General features: G+C 41.3%; 3 protein-coding genes across 3 annotated transcripts; 1 reads left to right on the forward strand and 2 right to left on the reverse strand.

Moving 5' to 3' along the window:
* Positions 1 to 2,264: 2,264 nt before the first annotated feature.
* Positions 2,265 to 2,783, forward strand: LOC137272010 (uncharacterized). The gene has a single exon (XM_067804389.1). It carries the CDS (start codon positions 2,265 to 2,267, stop codon positions 2,781 to 2,783), a length of 519 nt encoding a protein of 172 aa, XP_067660490.1.
* A 2,145-nt stretch (positions 2,784 to 4,928) lies between these two features.
* LOC137290685 (uncharacterized) lies at positions 4,929 to 8,432 on the reverse strand. The gene is made up of 3 exons (XM_067821767.1): positions 8,372 to 8,432; positions 6,978 to 7,173; positions 4,929 to 5,115 (listed from the first exon to the last, which is right to left on the reverse strand). Exons 1-3 carry the CDS (start codon positions 8,430 to 8,432, stop codon positions 4,929 to 4,931), a joined length of 444 nt encoding a protein of 147 aa, XP_067677868.1.
* Positions 8,433 to 12,048: 3,616 nt separating this feature from the next.
* Positions 12,049 to 14,492, reverse strand: LOC137290694 (uncharacterized). The gene is made up of 3 exons (XM_067821779.1): positions 14,435 to 14,492; positions 13,303 to 13,486; positions 12,049 to 12,229 (listed from the first exon to the last, which is right to left on the reverse strand). The coding sequence occupies exons 1-3, from the start codon at positions 14,490 to 14,492 to the stop codon at positions 12,049 to 12,051; spliced, it is 423 nt and encodes a 140-aa protein (XP_067677880.1).
* Between the last annotated feature and the right edge of the window lie 2,995 nt (positions 14,493 to 17,487).

The raw sequence follows: 17,487 nt of genomic DNA on the forward strand, positions 1-17,487 counted from the left end.
AGTCAGATAGTTGTGAAATGGAGTTGTACTTGCAGAACGCTTTCCTTGTCTATCGTGACTATCTTAGGTTCAAGAATCTATGGAAGGCTAATTCAGTCATAAACATTTATAGTTTGTATTTCTGATCTTCAGTGATGAAATCAAGACACTATGAAAATAGTGGTGCTTATTTTTGTGCATTTGTATACATAATAAAACACACACCATTTTTGTCATCATGAAGCAGTTTTTAAGCTGTATAACATATTGTTCCTGGCACAGCCGTGTACAGTCCGACAGCATACCCTCCACACAAATCGACAAGATGGGAGAAGGTGTTCAGGCGGATCCAGGCACTTGAGAAGAAGTCGCACAAAAATCATGAGTCCAAAGTGGGAAATGCTCCTTAGGGAAGAATACTCTAAGCGGTTCCGTTTAATGCCATGCTTGCTCCCCGCGAACATTCCAATTCAAAATGAATCTTCAGTATGCTTTGTTTGTCACATACGTGTTTCCCCTCAAGGATCCTTCTTCTCGCTTCTCGACGTACATTAAAGACCTTGAATTTTGCCCACTGATTATGACAGACAAATGAATGAGAGTAATAGATGCCAAACAGTGGGAGCATCGCTTCTGCATGGTCTAAACATGGGCTCAGTATGTAAAGGCCTTTTGTATGTATGGTGTCTGGGTTTGAATATTGCCTATCGGGTTTGTGTCACCTAACATTCAAATGGATGCCCAACTCTCACCAAGACACGACTTCTGTGACACAAGTGACAAAATCACCCCCATCCCCATTAACCGCGCTCGGGGTATGTGGTTACGTTCTTATGACTTAACTCAACCTGGGTCACAGCGAGTAGGTTCCTACCCAATATATACAACACACGGGGTTTAGTCAGTGAGTCCTCCTCCGTCAGAATTTTCTTCACCAGGGCACTTTTCGGGGATACGTGGTGAATAGAGTTACCGTCCCTGTCCACCAACACAGCATGATTGGCTACATCACACGCGACCCCTAGCGGACACTCCAGACGTTTACCACTGTCTGATATCACAAAATATCCGTGATTGGGTGAGGTTGAAATGACAGCTTTCTCTGATTTCTGGGTGTAGACGGTCTTGAGGAAAGCGCCTGTGTGAGATATGAGATCGGTTGTGTCGCAGTTATTGGTGCCAACAAGCAGGGAGCCATCTTGCGTTCCTGTGATGTAGGCATACTGCCTCTTTGTCTTCACCTGAGGCAGAACTCTGAGAGTTCCAAAAATCGAGAAGAACAGCAACGGCTTTTTGGTCATGACAGTGACGACTATTTTGCTGTTAGAGATCAAGGCGATTCGGAATGGAACATCGGGGATGGACACGCGAGATAGTACCTTCCCGTTTGCATTGAAGTTTTTTGACATTTCTTATCTCTGGATGTCAGGATGACATCACCGCTCAAGGTTACTACGTCGGTCAAGAGAGGCTCTGTGCAGTTTTACCACCATGAAAGCCTGCAACAAGTGACGTATTCCCCTCCCACGGAGAATCCAGTGGAGAAGCTAGTCCATTAGGAGTAGCTTCACAGTCTGTCGATATAACAACCTCTCCAAAAGTTAACGTCGTCACTGCTGTGTCGATTCCTACAAATGGTATGTTGTTTTCCTGGCTCTGATGACGTAACTGGGAACATTCCAGCAAGTACTGATGAGGCTGTCTATGGTGAGTGAGGTGTCTAGGTGGTCAATTCTGGCCTCACTGCTAGCTGCTTAGACACCTCTTACTTCACCTTAAACGACAAAATCTACAAGCAAATACATGGACTACCCATGGGATCACCACTGTCGCTCCTCATGGCATCATTCGAAGGATCAGCCCTCTCAACTGCACCATTCAAACCACATTGTTGGTACAGGAAAGTGGACGACACATTCACCATCATAGACCCCCCAGGACGATCCCACAGAACTACTCAATCACCTCAATGCGCAGCACCAAAGACTCCAGTTCACCATGGAAACAGAAGCAAATCAACACTTACCCTTTCTGGATGTGTTCCTCCATAATACAGGAAACGAACTCAAGACCTCAGACTACCGAAACCCCCCGCACACTGACCAGTACATCCATTACAACTCATGCCACCATCCCAAGGTTAAACAAGCCATCATTGCAACGATACGTGCCAAAGCCATCCACCACCTTAATGCTCTCAACAAAGAAGTGGACCATCTGAAGGACACCTTCACTCCATCAATGGTTACCATGCACACCTAGTCTCCAGAATTATCAAGAAGTCTATGAAACCCTCAAAACCTAAACCCAAAGCTGCTTCAGCACCCATCAGAATCACCATTCCCTGCCTATCCCCTCCTGTCAGCCATCAGATCTCCCGACTCGTGAAAAACAAAGCCAACATAGATGTCACCTTCTCCAACAACAAAACCATCAAAACACTCCTACACGCCAACGGCAGAGGCACCAGTTGCTCCACACCCAAGCCCAGAGGATGCGTATATCAAATCCTCTGTGGTTGTGGTGACACGTACATCGGTGAAACCCTTAGGCCCCTTAGACTGAAAGAACATCGGGCATCCGTCAACAAACTTGACCTCATATCGGCTGTTTCCGAACACATCAGCAAGAACCAGGACCACGCTATCATATGGGAAGCCACTAAGGCCCTATCTGTCAACAACAGCAACTGGCGGCAAAGGAAATTGCAAGAGGCCATAGATATCAGAAGAAGCCGTCCAGCTATCAACTGTGACCAAGGAACACATCTCCCTAGTGCTTGGGACTTAATAATATTGGAATAACTCCTTATCATTGCTGCCCACTTCATCCTTGTACATACTACCAACAAGGGGCCCCTTTCACAAAACTCTCGTAAGCCTAAGATCTCGTAACTTTTCTCGTAGCATTCCTACTTCCTATGTTATGGTATAGGAGGTACGAATGCTACGAGAAAAGTTACGAGATCTTAGGCTTACGAGAGTTTTGTGAAACGGGGCCAAGGCCCACTACCACTTGTTACACGCCGCCACTGTTACCACATCAGCCACGCCTGGAACAATATTCCCTGGCTTCCCTTGTCCATTATGCCCGACCCCATCTGGCTTCCTATTGTTTATCTTACCAATCATGCCTGGGTTAACAACCCCCTGGCTTCCACTTCTGTCCATCCACCAATTAACTACTGGCTTCCTTTGTCATACTGTTGATGTTTCTACGTGTACATAAATAGCTTGTACTCCATTGCTTCATTCACCTGATGAAGAAGTTAGAATATACTTCGAAACGTCGTGACTCTTCACAATAAAGAAGTTGCCATCCATAAAAATACTCGTCCCTTTATGTGTATCACTTCTAAAAGCCATTCAAAGACTCGAGATAGCATACGTATAGATAGGTATGTTTTCAGATTAGAACAAGAAAACAAACCCGACAACTTCAGACTATATAAAAAGTAAGGATTGCTGTCACACGATCCTTGTGATATATTGCAGGAATTGAGATATATAATGATATGCCCTTTCTCCGACTATAACACGATCTAGGTGATAAGATCATTGCTGTTTTACGGATATCAGTATGATTCGATCCCCTTGCAGTGTCGTGTGGGAGCCTTTAAGCATGGTACTTGTTATTTCCCTGCCTGGAGTTTTCTGTTGAAGAGTTACAATAAGCAGTTGCGTGTTCGTTTTGAAACTGTAACACAGTACCACGCTTACTTGGTAATATGAAAATCACTGAAAGGTCAATGATAGGTACTGGTACAGATTCGAAACGTTTGATTCTCGGAATTTTCTGTTGGGATATCTTGAAACATTAAAATGCGAAAAACATATCATAACATTGTATAAGATTTGAAACAAATGGTGCTTGTAAGAGACACAGATCTATGCTTTGCTGGAACACCTTATGAGTTTCCATTTTATAAAATAATTTATCCGAAGTGTCACATGTGCTTGGTTGTGGGTCAGGACGAATCCTAGAAACTCCAACGCGTCGAGCGGCCAGGCACGATCATCCATCAAAGGGCTCTTCGCGACCCACATTGCATAACCTGAAGCGATTTGGTCTATATGTATAAGGCCATCTTAACGAGATCACCTTAACTAGGCTAAAGCTTAGTGTGTTTTCACAGAAACAAGCTGTTACATTTATAATGACACTGGAAAGAGAACGAATATGTGCAGTATTTAAATGGAGCCGTAAAATTACGCACACAGTAAGACTTACGAATGTGAGAATAAAATGTGTGCTTGATGACGGTGTGATGTAATAGGAATGCCAAAGGGGCATAAAATATTCCTCACTGGTTTACACCAAGCTGTTACAATAATGTGCCCATTTATACAGCACCGAACTCCGTAGTAGGTATGCTTGTGGCGCTAACAATCGATAGCTCAGCACATTTTACCTCGGATAACCCAAGCTCATGTGACTTTTTCCAATGACTACACACTTTTCCTTCTGGGTGAATCGAGGCCATTTTGAACAAACCCACTGGCCCAGGGTGAGACCACGCGTATCACATGTACATCGTTGTGGAGCAGGACTCATGTCCTAGAAACTCTCAGGAGTCAAGTTCACATACAAGTAGTGGTTACCAAGAGCTGGCTTATTATAACCCTACATCCGGTAGGCTTAGAGCCGGTCTTCAGGAACCTTCTTGTAAGAGGCATGAAGGGGATGGATGGTCCTCATATCCAAGCTGCGTAGGCCGACGCTCATGCTGTTAATCACTGGATTGTCTGGTCACGATTAATTTTTCAAACCGCAATCACATAGCTTGAATTTTGCTATGGCCTTAATCAAGAAACAAAATACCAATAAGATCTGATTAAAAACAAACTGCAAACAAATCGATTTTTATGTGTTTAATTGACACAATATAGTCTTGTCCGTCAGTGATTAGGTAAATGATGCATTCAAAATATATCCCGTTGAGGACAAAACTATGGACACGTAGGCGAGGTCCGGTCACAATGTTTGACGTTGTTGTCGAAGACGAGCCCAGGTGGGCACGGTCTATTGTCAAAGATACGCCCGGCGTGACATGTGACGTACACGTTGCAGCCGTTACAGGATTGGTGGTCGCCGTTGGACACACCCTTACAGGAACTCACGCATATCTTTGGCATTCTGGAAGAAAAATAGAAATTCGACATGAATCGAAAACTCCATGATGGTATCATTGTCAAGAATTATATTTCAGGGGTAGGACTGCAGACTCAGGAATGGTGACGGTAGCTAATTCGATTAATGATTGATGAAAAAGGAAGGTCAAAGGGAGAAGAATACAGAAGCGGAGGAGAAGGATGGTGAATAAGGACAATGCATATGATAAGGATGGGAGAAGGATACTTAGTGAAAAATAAGGATTGTGGATAGTGAAGAGTGGGTAAAGGGGAGAAGTGCGGTGAATGGATGGTGATGTAGGAAGATCGTGAACTTGCAGCATTACAGTGAAAAAAGTGACAGGGATAAAAATGAAAATGTGTATTTATCATGCTTTGAACGCATTGTCATAATCACTTGTATTGCCTGCCCACTATTATATACACACATTTTCCGTATGTAACTTGTTATGGGCTGTTAGCCAAACGCCATAACGCATGATGATAATGACATTGAGACGCTTGCGAAACTACACAAAGAAGCCTTCAACGTTATCTGGGAGCTGACCCGGTTCTAGGCGAACGCATCGTCCGCAACAATATCCCACTGCTGATCTCAGAATCATCGCACATACCATACCCCTTACAGATATCGCAACCCAGTAACGTTAAATAACCCCGTTCCAAAAGCAAAAAGCATGGATAATAGTACCGCCTATCTGAGTAGACCTTATATTCTAAACAGAGATGCTTTCCTTGGAGCTTCCCAGGATCAGTTGACCACTGCGACGAGTCCCAGATTATAAGTAATAGTTTGTCGGCATGATCCTGCCGGCCTTATCAGAGCGGTAACGTCGAATATGAACATGCCGTCACTTCATTGAAATATTTGGGGTTAACTCACGAATGACTGTCTCACCGTTATGCCATCAAATTAGTAATCATGGATCACCATACTCCTATCACTAGTCTGCTTTGTGGAACGTAACCCGGACACCTATCTGAGACACTGGGAGAACACCTCACTAGTCAATCGCTGTGTATGATAACTGTCATTCTTGCCAGTACCTCCCCACGGTCCCCGTATAGATATCGAGCAATCAGCCCTGGGGTGTATACCCGCGGCAGTGCAACAGATAGTGCTGTCGGAATCGATTGTATACAAAACTGCAACGTGATACGTGTGGGGGACTTGTTGCAACATTTATCAGCTGCCACGTCTGAAAAACAGACACGCACCGTGAAGATCCCGATAAGAGTTAGTCAATGGTAACTGTGTTTTCCGTTTCTACCAAAGTGTGTTATCAGAAATCAGCTGTTAGTCAGCCTACGGCCTGCAATTCGTATCTGTTCTGGACTTCTTCAGTTTGGCTACGCTTACTGGTAATTATTCGAACATGTAGACTTACTCGTACCACAATAGACGTATAAAATAGCAACAGATATGTATAGAATGTTAAACGCACTAAATATGGGCCTTTTCAAATATATCATATTAAGAAATATTTATAAACATAACAACAGTAAACACACATATTACAACTGACCAATAATGACAAAATGTGACCTGAAAGAAAGTGTTTTTTTACCAAATAGGATCAGCACCGTAAATAGTTACATACATTGTTGTGTATGTGTTGCCAAAAGGCCACGTGTAAATCAAACTGCGCTTCAAAATATTTGTTATTCTTTACCGGAAAATCATAATACAATAATGGGTGTGTAGTTTCTTTTGTGCATCGGTTGACTTTACCCTGGCCACTAATCTTGCTGTAATAAGGTTTTCAGACTGATTGCGCATAACGAACTACGGCTGTCTAAAACTATAACAGCTCCCCATGGTTCATCACAGCCGTAGTTACTGTACACCATCTCATAAGACCTTACGTGGAGGGACAGGTTGATGATGTATCTTGACAACGTTTGACGGAGTCGTCCCAGACGGTGTCCGCAACACACTTCCTCTCGTACAACATCCCTCCCAAACATGTGGCGTACCCTCCGCATCCCGCGCAAGTCTGATAGTCCCCATCCGGCATCCCTGTACAGTTGGACATGCATGGAGTCGCTACTACCTCTATGCCTGTTAATGCAAAATACAGATGTCAGAGAAATTAGCTGTTAATGTATTCTAAATGGCCGACCATTAGATAATCTTTGGATAATGACTATTTTGTTAGACAAAACAAATTACACAATAACTGCCTGCTTCACATGACAATGTGTGTGTTAAGTAAACCTGACAACATTTGGACAAGTATGAGATCGTTACTACCTCCATGTCTGTTATTACTAAATACAGATATCTAGTAACAGAAAGTCGTCGTTAATGTATTCTAAAGAATAGATCTGTGGATAACGATTACTTTTTCAAACAAGACAAATTACAAAATGATTGCCTATGTTACACACAAAAATGTGTCCTCGGGGCCTGCTGTATGTCGTTTTTTTATGCTTAAAATTAAATATTCTCTTTTCAAAATATATAAAAAATATATTTTTGTGACCAAGGTACTGTCCTGCTTCTAAATTCCTTGACTATTTAGCGGAAAGAGATCATCATATTACGAAACGAAACCTCACATAGCAATTCCTTTTACAGATGCTGTTTATGACAAAAGCGCTTCCTTGAATCCTCTAAAGTTCTAACAATATCTCACCGTATAACTTCAGGGTTAGAATTAATCTCAAGGGATTGGATGTACAAGCTCTTTCACCTGGCCAAACACTTATAGACCTAGATTATGGCTGAAGCTGTCGTTCATGAAAGAGCGTCCATTGTGATTTTCTTATTTTACGAATGCTTCAGTGTACAAGCCTTCACGATCAGTACTTTTGCCAAAGATATCTTGAAGCACAAGACATTTTCTTTTTATTTCCAAATGGATAATTACCTTATTATGTCATTTCAGTCAGTGTAAGCAGGTGCACGAATCTTTTCACATGTTACAGATTCTGAGTACGATATTTATGCGTCGTTCAGTAACTCCGATACAAGGCTTGTACCAGCATGTGGTTTCAGGTGGTCGACGCTTGTAACAAACGATATCTATTACTCTGAATATGCTGAATGCCAGTCCAAAGAAGCAAATCTTTAGATACTTTGAAACAATCACCTCCCTCACGGGGTCGATGCTGCGGGACTTCTCTTCTCAAAGAAACATCAAGAAAACTGTCTTTCATTCACTTCCAAAATACCGGCTATCATGTTCCCCTAATCCCTTCCTTCTCCCTACTTCACTTCTAACTCAACTCGAAACTGTCAACGTTATGACACTTACCGGATGTGACGTGAATCAGTACCATCATGATCAGACAGAGACAGGAGAGAACTGCGTGCATATTTATCTGAAACAAAACACCGCATTACAGACAAACATCGCTTTATTGACACTATCAAGTAAATGAGACAGAATGGCTCAATCAGGTTTTGATTCTAATACTAATTACATTTCTGGGTGACTGGGTATTTTTCACCGGACAATCCAAAGGAAATAACTGAGGCTCATGAATAGCGTAACGGCCATGGGACGCAGTGATCAGACCACTTTTGTAAGTAATCTTGTCTGGACAAGACAAACAAGTGTTTCTATCTTGTTTCATTCGGCACGATGTGTGAGCCAAATCAGTCAGTTCGATGTAACAATAGAGCATAAGAATTACAAACGCCTAGAACAACAAACCTGGATTCTGAACTCAACAGATGACCGCATGAATTCTTACATACTTGCCCAGTACAGACTCCTTTATAGTATATCCTTATGTCCCCGAGCAGGATTCAGTCTGATATCTAGATAAAATCTCACTAACGTGTAATAAAGATCATACTTTTGTCGTGATTAGGGGTAATTGTGACGCAATTAATTGCTGTCCTCATTTGTGGTGAATAACGTTTGTGGTGGCTTGCCAGAGGCGCGGTAGTTTCGGCTTTCCATTTTTTCGTCTTTTTAGCAAAATTCCAGCAGTACCATGGTGGGGAACACCAGAAATTTGCTTCACACATCGTATTGAATCGAACCGGGGTCTTCAGGGTGACGAGCGCGCGCTTTAAAGTTTAGGCTAACCCATATCCTAAAAATGATGAGATGTTTTAACATTGTTTCGAAATCTCACTGAACGTTTTAAGCCATAAAGTTAATATTTGTCCAAGAAATTAATGTAACGGGTTTATGAATCCGATGAATCCGAGCACAATATATGACAGTAGGTGATGTTCCAGGTGTAAACAGTGAAGAACGACATGGTACGGTCACTAAATTGCCAACATATTTCTCCGAAAATGTTTTCCATTGCCAATGTCATTTACCCAAAGTGTTCATTAAAACGCATCCTCATCACCAGCATTTCATGGTCAGTGATTCATCAATGTTGGAATGTGCCGTCTTTTATTGTTATAGCATATTTATGTAGCTTACGTATCCACGCAACTAGTACACGCTGAACGGCACATCATTTATCAATCTCAACTCCGTGGGATCATACAGCTCTTACAGCCGCAAGACGCACTAAGTTATTACGGCTTTCCTATCCATACGGGACGAACGCATAGTCACAATACTTTGTTTACGGAATGTTGCTGTACCCGCAATCAGGTGTTGCACGGATTCATGTGGCCACCATCTGGCCCTCTACCAACGGATTCATGGGTTCTTTTCAGTCCACAGTGTTGTGTGCTGTACACAAGGGATTGTGACAACACTGAAAGACAGTGTACTCAAAGTTGAATCCATGGTTTTTATCCCAGATCACTGGTGGACTCTCCCTGGCATCACTAGCCTGGTCCCAATGACAACTCGCCCATCACGTTAACAATATATATTTATTTCCTTCTGATTGCTTCCTACTCTGCGTGATTACATGCGTAGAATGTCCGAAATACCATGCACTTTCTAAATAATAATCAAAGGAAGTTTTAAAAAAATGCTTCAGGAGAGATCATAGATGGTCACGGTTTTCGGATGCTTCTCCTGAGAGGTTCAAGGACTTGACTCACAACGAAGCACACGTGATACATGTGGTACACCTTAGGCAGGTGAGTTTGCTCAAAACTGTCTCTGTTCAGCCTGCAGTGAATGGGTACCCTTTGGGATACGATGGTCATATTATGACGCTTACAACAAAGTCAACAAGCACGAACAACTCTCAAAGGTCCTGGCGCAGCTTGCTGGAAGTATGACATGGAGTGAATCAAATTGACACTGGACGCGTACGTTGATGAGACGTATGCCTCGTCAACTCTGGGATTGTCGTGAGAATAAAGGTCCTAAAGAGTTTGCCTTTTCATTGTAAATTGCATTAAGGATAATGGGTCTCACTGGCACTAATCTAATACGATCTGTTGTGATCTGATGGACGACTAATATAAATCGTAATCATCTGGGTTTTTTCACTGATAAATTGCCTTTTTCAAAATAATTTAAAAAATAGATATCAATAGTTCCGTCGCCTTTATTGAATTTACCCTACTTTTTAATAGTAGTGAGTGAGTGAGTGAGTGGATTTAGTTTTACACCACTCTCAGCAATATCCCAGCAATACCACGGCGGGGGATAAGAGAAATGGGCCTCACACATTATACCCATGTGGGGAATCGAACCCGGGCCTTCGGAGCGACGACCAAACACTTTAACCACTAGACAACCATACCGCACGTTTCAATAGTATACGGATGTATATATAAGTACGTATGTAAGTAGCTGTCCAAGTGTTACTCCACTCACACACCACGTTGCAGTTACTCAAGGACTCCGAGTTGACCGAGTACTGCAGTAGGAGTTTGTCCACGTATATCACAATCGACGTGGCGCTTAAATCACTTAGCACCACTTAGCTAGCGTAGCTGAACGGGTGCGTGCATGCATTTATGCATCAAGGTTTTGCGGATGTGTGTACTAGTGCATGCATTCATGCATGTATGTAGATGTGAGTTCGAATGTTTTTGTGACTTTTATATCCACAAATGTTTTTGGTGAAATCCGTTTACTTCGTGCAACGTGATTCAAGATGTGCACGTGTACATGGTCAATGTAACATTTGAAATTGACGGTGAAACGTTCCAGTGCATAGTATAATCTAAGATGGAAATTAAACGTTTCATTTCATACTCAGTTAAACGTTTTTTAACGAATGTACGTACAACCCCGTGATAACAAGGTAGCTCCGAATTCACTTCCGGCATGAAACACCAATAGTTCATCGCTAAGGGTAACACTCGAAATGTTAAAAGCCAGGGCGTAGATTTTCGATATGTCTTAGCGCTATGATCGCCGTGTGTTAATGTTAACGTATGGCACTTACGACTCATTAGCGCTTAACATCTAGGCTCTGGCTAGGTATTCTCGAACTTATTAAACCCATCCTTTATACATTCACCTCGTTATGAAGTCTTAGGACTTACGTTTCGAGCATAAGGACAAACCATTCATAACGTTAAGACATATCGTAAGTGTATAGTGTATCATAAGCTTACGAATTTTCTGTGGATTGTGACCCACCGTTTATATAAGTGAAGTTAATTTGTGCGGCTTATGAGAAGTGTGAGTGCAGGAAACAAATAGACTGTGATAGACGAGTACGCGTTGCTTTATCTTTCATTGGCCTGGTCGGCGTTGTTTTAGTGACTGGAATGAACCCGCAATGCAACGCCAAAGTAGCAGTGAACGTAGGTTAAGACACAAGGGATATGACACTACAGTATAACCTACTGGTCATAAAGGTACCAGCTTACTTCAAAGGTTTGCCATCCCTAGACCCTGTGACTTTCATTACAAACTCATAAACTTATATACATAATGGTTTTATTCGCGGCATACATATATGTGGTATATACAACCAGGTAAGAACGTCCAGGTTTCTTGTCCCCGGGCATCCATTATTCCTTTGTGTGGGGATATATCAAACGGGTTTAGTCTTATGCAGCTTCTAGCAATAACCCAGCAACGTCACGGCGGGGATTTATCTAATGACATAAGGGGGATGTATGGGCACATCCTTTGGTTTCGCTGTTGAAGACGAGTCCATCAGGACAGGGCCTGTTGTCGAAGATGCTGCCAGCATGGCATGTGACGTACACGTTGCAGCCGTTGCAGGATTCGTAGTTACCGTCGGCCAAACCATTGCAGTTGCTCACGCAGGTTAAACTAAAACAGAAGTGACAAGGTACATTCCGTGGTATAATATGTAGATTGTTATTTGATACATAATGAAAACTATTATCATATTCAATATCAACCATGGCCTCGTTTAAGGTCAACCGACTCCTTGATGTTGTAAACGTATCAAGATACATGATTATGTTGTTTTCATGATTTCATATTTTCATATTGTGCCCAAAGTATTCCAGTTTTCCATTTTAAATACTTCAAAGAAAGAAAAATAATGATAAGATGTATTATGTTTCGTAATTTTACGTTTACGTGTTTTGTGAATTCATTATTAAAAGACACATGTTTTAACACGAATATAATTAAATATATGTAGGTGCATATCCTACAAAATGCCAAAACAGGACAAATCATCACTATGTAAATTTCACAGCCAGTCATCTATATGTAAGGTAAAGAAAAATACCATAACATCTGTATTATTTCTCTTCAGAATGTTTTTACTTCCTCAAAAGTAACGACTTTGAAAATGTACATTTGGTAAACCCGATATACAAGAGTCAAATTGAATGATCCCAGTATGCCAGTATTTCGCTCTCCTATTAATTTGATATGTATTTTAGAATTTTCGGGGGTTTTTTTTCATTGTAAAATCCTTTACTAGTCTCAAATGACAGATGAGTCGACATATCTTCCATGACCCCAAGGTTTTCGTGGTAAAGACATTAATACAAATCCTTGTACAGCAAACTACTTCGAATTCTATATTGAACTGACGGAACTAGTTTAGGATCTCGAAGACTTAATGTGTGCTGTAGGAGAATGCTTATAAAGAAATACGTTAAAACGAACTAATTTGTTGACCCATCGTTACATCTGAAGTTACAAATATTGGAAAGATCGTATCTGGTGTTCATTCTGGTCAAATCACATTATCTTAATATATATTCCTCATATGATAAGAAATACGTTTAACATGTTTCTGTAATTGTATCTGAACAAACTGAAAGACATATCCAACTACTAAAATTGCCTCTCAAACATATATTTCCTTATCGTCAAAATCGAGGCTGTATACGGGCGGAAGTCTTGCCCAAATATTTACGTACGGAGTGCATGTTGCGGAACTCAGTTCGCAGCGCTTGAAGGAGTCGTCCCACAAGGTGTTTCCGACACACGGCCTGTCGTCGAAGAGTTTCTCATGCCAACAGGTGGCGAACACCTTGCAACCTTTGCAAGACTGGTAGTCACCGTCGGGCAAGCCAGCACAGCTCGTGATGCACGGGTTTTGAGCTGGATATAAAAAAGAACCTGGTTCACGTATCTGTATTCAGCCGTGATGAACAAGGCAACTTCATCAATCATGCTTGTTAAGGAGAATAACAAGTTCATGGATGTTGACATGCCTGCGTTATTATAGCGGATCAATGAATTCTTAGTTCTTACCAGAGACATGACTACAGAGCACCTCTAATTCGTGGAGATTCAGGGCAGACCTCAGCAACCCATTGTCGTCTTTATAACGACTAACTGACGACGAACGAGATCGGGTGGTCAGACTCGCTGACTTGGTTCACACTTGTAATCGTATTCCAATTACGTAGATAGCTATTCATGATATTAACCACCGGATTGCCTTGACATGACTTATTCACATACTGCCGCCATACAGCGGGACAGCATAGCGGGATGATCAACCGCCAGCTATGACCATGAGTTGCCACATCAGGCAGAATTTAAGCCTGGTAAACCTTTCAATAATCACAATTTACTAAATTGTAAATGCACATCCGAATACGCTTATTATAGATAGATAAAAACTTTTGCTCAGATAACAGTATAGACATGTCAAAAATTAAAGCTGTGATGCAAAGATGTCCAGTGCGTTATTGAGGCTGTTACAGAGGGGACACGGTCGCACTTTATTTTGACACTTTTTGTATGTTTTTGTAAAGGCGACAGTGCGACAGTGCGGTAATGTCTAATCAAGGATTCCATAGTTACCAACGGCTGATGATTACACAATGTCAATTAAAAAGTGTCAAATGTAACATATGTCTTGTTTAGGATTACACCTTCTTAGTTCAATTCATGGCAATATTGTGTGATGCTGATAGTCCTATGTCTAGTATACTGCTAAAAGTAGTGTACAAGTAATAGAATCTGCACTTTACTGAGAAAGTGTAATCTTAAATATAACATAGGTCACAACGACTGATGATTATCATCAGAATCACACACCTGCAGCAAGACCGGTCAGGTAAGTCAACACGATGACGATGTTGGCGGGAGTTTGCATGTTTGTAGATGAATCTGTAAAGAAGAAGTGCTAGAACATAATTAGTGCGCACGTGACATTAAATTTCAGATGTCAAATCATAAAGGGCAATAACACTGTCATTTGATTACAGCCATCGCTAAAGATCCAGTTTCGACCACCAAAATGTGTTAGATGTGCAAAGTGTATCTCTGATGTCCAGGGACGGTAGGATAGTCAAATACTTGAAGTGTCCGTTCATAACGCTGAAGACCCGAGCTCGATTCAAACATGGATACAATGTGCGGAACCCATGTCTGGTGTCACTTGCCAAAATATTTCTGGAGTATTGCATAAACAAACGGAGCACTTTGATGGCGAGGGTCCATTGCATTTTTATGCTCTAATGCTCTAAAATGAACATTACTAAAACATTGTTAAAAGCAATTTACAAAATACGCTCTGAAATATTATCAATAGCCTCTTGACAACCCCAGAATTTCATTAAAACTATTGATTGATTATCATAAATGCATCATGATATTGTAATATTATAATATTGCTTAGAATTTCGCATTTTTGGCGAGGGTGTGGAGGAGAAGCCTAATTGTTAAAATGTCTTGGGCTGTACTTGTGATACACAAATTTATCTAAGTTACACAATTTGTGTCACCGGACACAGTATATTTCATCTCTTACCTTTGGATATGGAAATGTAACGGCTGTCTCAGTGTGTTTTCCATATGCTGGTCTTATATACAGGCCTCAACACGCCCCTCTAGCTATGTCTGGATCAGTGTTAGCGAGTCGATCACGAGTTATTAATGATATATGGCCTTTTTATTTGCCCATCTGGGCGTATCTATCGGGCGCTAAAACGAGTCCTAACGTTAAATTACAGGATATTACAGGAACTGTTCAGAGATTATCTCTATGTTACGACATTACATCCCACTGATAACGCTGGGAGTGGCCGCAGGCAATGAATGAATTTACTGTTTATATCTATGTATGTGGAACCGAATCCGTGATTCCACTGAGAGGTGGCGATGGGGTTAGTTAAATTAAGCGCAGGTTCTTCACATCGGAGACCCGTGACATAGCTGCAATATTGCAAAAAGCGGCATAAAACCATACTCACTCACTACCTCACACTCCCACCATAAGGGAACAATGCATGAAGTCCATTTCTGGTTCCCCCGCCATGTTGTTGAAAGATTATTGCTTCAGGCTTTGCAAATCTAACATCACTCACTCACTCGGTGTCGGAATGACGAGCCCTTACAGTTTGTATTTCCATTTGTCATAAATCGTCTCTATGGTTAGAGAGTCCGCCCTGAGAGCGGAAAGTCGCAGGTTGGATCCACGATCATACAAAAAGAGAAAATGGTGCTTGTTGGTCCCTGCCCGGTGCTCGGCATTAATGGGTAAAACAAGGACTGGTCAACTCGGAGCTAGTATAATGTACCTGACCTCTCAGTGAGCTAGCGTTATAAAGTAAGTTAAAGTCTGTGCTAGTAAATGCAGCCACACATACAGACACATGCACGTCACATGAGCGAAATATCGTTAAACGTCATTTGTTATGTCATAAAACGATTTTTGTTGACTTTTGAATTGTGAACGGTGATTGTGTAGAATACACGTAATATAATGCATCTTGATATTAGCTTCCGTTGTCAGTTGAACAAGAATCGTGACATGTTTTCGTCTGATATTCTGCCATGGCAATGACAAATTCATCACAATGTGAGTGTGTGTTTTGTTTGAGGCTGCACTCCCTCGTGTATGAAATGCTAGTCTAATGGTTCCCAACTGACGTAAAGACAGACTTATTTATACAAATATATATCTTTCTCTCTCACAGAAACACATACATAGAAACACATGCAAACTCTCTCCTCTTCTTTCTCTCAAATGCACAGAACACGTCACAATTTAATTCTGGACTCACAAAAGTCTAGAAACTCTCCGCACTGTGGCCACTCTCTCACAAGGGATTTGACAAAATTAATCTTGCAGCTGTTATGTATATGTGCTATGGATGAAAAAATGAATTTTTTTTTCGAAAACTCAATATTTAAACTCGCTCGCCCATGGGCATGCCCACGGGCGAACAGTGGCCAATGGGCAGGCCCATGGGCGAGAATGTTTAGAGTCTAGAAACTCTCCGCACTGTGGCCACTCTCTCACAAGGGATTTGGCAAAAATAATCATGCAGCTGTTATGTATGTGTGCTAAGGATAAAAAATTAAATACAAAATTGTTCTAAAACTCAAAATTTAAACTCGCTCACCCATGGGCAGGCCCATGGGCGAACAGTGGCCAATGGGCAGGTCCAAGGGGGAGAATGTTTGATTTCGTCCAGAATAAATGTTTTGAAGGTTGTAAATGAATGAAAAACTGTTAATAAGTATCATGACACAAATTTCAGCTTGTTGTGACTTGACTCCGCTAACTAACAGCGATTGTAAAAACATCTCTCCCATGGGTGAACAACATATTGGCCCATGGACGAGAATATTTACTTTCACTGAAAATACATGTTTTTTTCCATGCTTTGCGGTTTTTAAATAAATGAACGTATATTTATTAGTGTCGTGACACGAAGTTAAGCTTATTTTGACTTAATTCGGCTAAATTAGAGTGATCTATTAAAAAGTCAAAATGAGTTGGATTTTGTGCCATGATACTCATAAATATATCCTCATTCATTTACAACCTCCAAAACACAGGAAAAGAGTGAAGGCAAATATTCTCGCCCATGGGCCAAAATGTCTTTCACCCATTGGCGAGAGTTTTTAAAATCGGCCTCATTTAGAGGAATTAAGTCAAAATGAGTTGAAATTTCTGTCATGGTACTTATGAACATACTTTCATCCATTCGCAACCTCCCAAACATGGGAAAAGATGTATTTTGAGTAAAAGTAAATATTCTCACCTATGGGCCAAATGATTTTCGCCCATGGGCGAGACGTTTTAAAAGATCAGGCCCATGGGCGAGCGAGTTTAAATTTTGAGTTTTAGAACAATTTTT

This window comes from Haliotis asinina, chromosome 1 (assembly GCF_037392515.1).
Source record: "Haliotis asinina isolate JCU_RB_2024 chromosome 1, JCU_Hal_asi_v2, whole genome shotgun sequence".
NCBI classification, from domain to species: domain Eukaryota; kingdom Metazoa; phylum Mollusca; class Gastropoda; order Lepetellida; family Haliotidae; genus Haliotis; species Haliotis asinina.

Coding starts and splice junctions, on each gene's coding strand:
- LOC137290694 (XM_067821779.1), bottom strand. CDS start 14,492: ATGCAAACTCCCGCCAACATCGTCATCGTGTTGACTTACCTGACCGGT. Junction 13,487..14,434: donor CCTGACCGGTCTTGCTGCAG/GTGTGTGATTCT, acceptor TTTTATATCCAG/CTCAAAACCCGTGCATCACG. Junction 12,230..13,302: donor AGTTCCGCAACATGCACTCC/GTACGTAAATAT, acceptor CTTCTGTTTTAG/TTTAACCTGCGTGAGCAACT.
- LOC137290685 (XM_067821767.1), bottom strand. CDS start 8,432: ATGCACGCAGTTCTCTCCTGTCTCTGTCTGATCATGATGGTACTGATT. Junction 7,174..8,371: donor ACTGATTCACGTCACATCCG/GTAAGTGTCATA, acceptor TTGCATTAACAG/GCATAGAGGTAGTAGCGACT. Junction 5,116..6,977: donor TCATCAACCTGTCCCTCCAC/GTAAGGTCTTAT, acceptor TTTTTCTTCCAG/AATGCCAAAGATATGCGTGA.
- LOC137272010 (XM_067804389.1), top strand. CDS start 2,265: ATGAAACCCTCAAAACCTAAACCCAAAGCTGCTTCAGCACCCATCAGA.